The sequence below is a fragment of the Buceros rhinoceros genome, unplaced genomic scaffold (assembly GCF_000710305.1).
Source record: "Buceros rhinoceros silvestris isolate BGI_N320 unplaced genomic scaffold, ASM71030v1 scaffold14236, whole genome shotgun sequence".
In the NCBI taxonomy this organism is placed as follows: domain Eukaryota; kingdom Metazoa; phylum Chordata; class Aves; order Bucerotiformes; family Bucerotidae; genus Buceros; species Buceros rhinoceros.
The window spans coordinates 42539-46088 of record NW_010417029.1 but is presented as its reverse complement, the minus strand read 5'-3'; the positions used below and the strand labels follow the sequence as shown (position 1 = coordinate 46088).

Sequence of the window (3550 nt, the reverse complement as noted above, 5' to 3'; positions counted from 1 at the left end):
CCTGAAGGAGGTAGGGGTTTTTTTGTTTTTGTTTTTTTTTTTTTTGGGGGGGGGGGGTTTTTTTTTTTTTTACAATGGGATTCACCCATCCCAGCTCTGTTTTGATTTACAATACTGAAAGAGGGAAAACTTTGTAAACCTTCAATCAGAAAGTATGCCAGGAAAAATGCCAAACCCACACTGAAGTAGTACAAACAATCACTAACATAATCTCATGACTACCCTGAAATGGTCCTGTAACCAAGTTTGTGATTATTATTATAACAGCATATATTATTATTATAACAGCAAAACTAACTTGATTGACAAATCATTTGACCCAGTGTTCACTTTGCTACCTATCCTTAAAAAAGCATTTCAGTGGACAGAATAGGGAAGTGGAGAAATTCCTAGGAGAGATGCAAGGACTATGCAAAAACCCTTTTGATCAATAGTTAAAAATGCCCATTTAAATCCAAAAGCAATTCAGTTTCTAGATTTCCATGCAATTCCCCTCCCCAAATTTGTAAATAATTTTATTGACAATGCCAATTATTTTAATACATTTTATTTATTTTACTGCCTAATTTTGTTTTAATTCTGGTAAGTGAACAAAGGAGGACCAGATCTGTTGCACAGTCATCCTTCAATCAATCCTCAACTTCTTCAGTAACACCTAAGGAGTCATAAGGATATTCTAAAGCTCCCCCCTCTGCCAACCTAAGCTTGCTGTGTTGTGTGGAGCTGACTTAGTATGACTGTCCCCCTTCCCTCTCCCTACATTAAAGCATGCCACAGGAATATCTACTGGATGAACACAAGAAAAACACATGTACCAGTTAGGATGTCAGGTGCTTTTCAACAGATACATCTGTGTAAGTAAAAGTAAATGAAATAGGCATCCCACTCAATGACATTTGGTCATAAGTTTGCTTCATATAAAAGACCACAGGTCCCCAGGCATTGATAATGTTCAGATTCGGTGACCATGTTCATAAGCGCTAAGGGGCTTTCCTGAAGACACACTCAAAGTGCTAATCTCTCACACCTTGTGTCATTGATATATGCCTAGAACACACCAAGATTTAGAAACATGAAATTCCTTCTCACCCTCTGTCTGATCACTGCTTGCCAAAAAGCTATCTGATTTCTTCACATCTTGGAATACATTGCCATACTTTGAATCGCCTGCCTCAGTTATGCTGAAAATATGAGAAGATTAGGAAAATTAATGTTACATATACTTTTATATTTACAAAAACAAAATGATATCTTACAAACGACTCTACCATGTATTGAAGGGCTTCATAGCATTTATCTATCTTCAGCTTCAGTTGTTATTTTACAAGAAAAAATATGTTCAAATGGACATTAAAACATGTTCAATAAGAAATAGAGATTTTTTGTTACAGCATTTGGCAAAATTCCAATGGAAGTATCAGAAGACATACAAAGAGAAGGCATAAGTCCAGGCATAACTGAAACTGCAAATTACTGTAAGGGGTTTTTCACTCAGGATTCAATGTCTGGATGACAGTCTGACTTTTTTGGGGGATTCTTAAGTCATCCCCAATAAGAATACAGAAACTGCTATATCCTTGTCTAAAGAATATCATGTAAGCAGTGTCTCAGAGATATTCTGAGGAAGTTCTGGCATGTGATGTAGGCCTGTATTTTTACACTGGGTAATAAATGACTATTTCCTTTCCACTCCTGCTTTCAAAAATTTTACTTTGTTTCAAAAGTTCGTATACAGGATGACCTCTTCATATACACCAGTAATTCAGCTGCAACAGCTCAAGTTTCTCCTAGCATAACATTCAGCTCTGGGGAACCAAGCGCTTAACCTCCAGCCAATTTTCAATGGCTCCTTGAAAATCCCAACCCAAATGGGAAATAGGCCAACACATCAAGGTCTGATATCTGGAGGTTGTGTTCTATCCTCTCTGAAACTTGCTGTAGGGTTTATACATCTTTTAACACTGAAGTTTTCTAGACCACATCTACTGTGCTGCTTTGAAAAACTTCCCATTTATAACTCCAGACTAGAACAGGCAAAACTACTATACCTAATTTCCACATATAAATTGATTACTGCTTACAATAGCCTTCAGTAAGGAGCTTTTGAAAGTATGCTACTTTTGGAGGCTGCAATAAACCAGGAATGTTTTTAATTAATTTTTGGGCAGATTGTGTCATTGAAGATGAAACAGTAGAAATTAAGCTAGTGTTCTCTCACTTACCAGGCTACTTGCAGAAGACTGCCATGAGGAACACTGACTCAAACTAAAACAGTTAAGTAAAGCATTTCTAGCAAACCTAAATTAATTGCCTTGTTCTTAGGTGTGAATAGAACAAAAGGATGTATGAAGACCTAAACTCAAACAGAACAGCAAACTGAACAAAGTGCAATATATTTCGGTTCTGATTAAACAGCCTCTTTCTAACTAGACTATGAAGTTCTCCATCAATGGGTGAAAACGATATTGATCAGAATTAGGTTTCCATCATTCAGCTATCCTAAGGTGGAGTTACACACAAGCTTATCAGAAAACATTTTCTGCTAAGCCATTAAGCACTATTTGCTATGAAAAAAGCCATGAAGTATCTAAAAGACTGGGAAATTAGCAGTTGGCTGGAAACAAGTAAGGATACATGAAGAGAAGCAGCATATCCTTTTTTGCCTCTAGGAAGTAGGGAGAAAAGGATTAAATTGAACTGTAACAAGGAAGAAGCTGAAAAACACCTACCATAAATGTGAAGGTCTTTCTCCATTTACTACCTGATAAAGATCCTCCAGTAGTTTTTCATCCCAGTAGAGGTCACAAAATTTCTCACAAATTACATTACAGAACACACCAAACTTAACTTCCTTTAAGTTTAAAATGAAGTTACCTTGTTTAAAAAAAGAAACCAAAAAAAAAAGAGAGAAAAGATGACATTAATAACAATATTCTTACACACCAATGATAGTAATATACAGAAGAAAATGTACATACCCATATCAAAAACCTCAACTCCATTTTCTAGATAACCATCAAATGCAAACTCCTCTTGTATAAGATGAACCACTTTCTGTAGTAAAATATCACTTGTTCTGTTCTGCTCGGGCAGGACTTCAGCATCAAAGAGATGAGAATTGTCTTGATTCACTGAGGTACATGGTGTGTTCTCTTCTTCAGTAAAAATATTGTCTACACTGGTAGCACACTCAATTTCTTGGCAGTTAGATTGAATAACTGGGTTACTTTTATCAAACTTGTTCTGTGTATTAGTAGTCTCACAGTTTTGCACTTTGCAAAGGGAGGCATCATTTTCTGTTTGTGTGCTCATTTTATAGCTTGCAATAGTACTTGAAAGTAGCACTGGCAAACTATGGCAGCAATCATAAGCAATTCCTGAACGAAGAGGTTTATTTGGTATTTGCTCTGATACAGCTAAATGTACTGGTACAAATGTCAAAACTCTTTTCTCCGAGTCCTGTTTGAGAATGATGTTATTTATATGAAGAAAAGTAGGAGATGTAGGACGAGCTAAGGAGCTAGAAGGAACTTCAGACAAAATGCTCTTT

General features: G+C 36.3%; 1 protein-coding gene across 1 annotated transcript in view; it reads right to left on the bottom strand.

The window, feature by feature from the left end:
- Positions 1-3550, bottom strand: part of KNDC1 (kinase non-catalytic C-lobe domain (KIND) containing 1) — a 55551-nt gene that overhangs the window by 13969 nt on the left and 38032 nt on the right. Inside the window, exons 14-16 of the mRNA XM_010138029.1 lie at positions 2979-3550; positions 2730-2874; positions 1090-1181 (exon numbers count right to left, since the gene is read on the bottom strand). The exon at positions 2979-3550 is cut by the window's right edge and continues 2 nt beyond it. Of these exons, the coding sequence (XP_010136331.1) occupies positions 1090-1181; positions 2730-2874; positions 2979-3550 (809 nt within the window). The remainder of the gene's footprint in view (positions 1-1089; positions 1182-2729; positions 2875-2978) is intronic.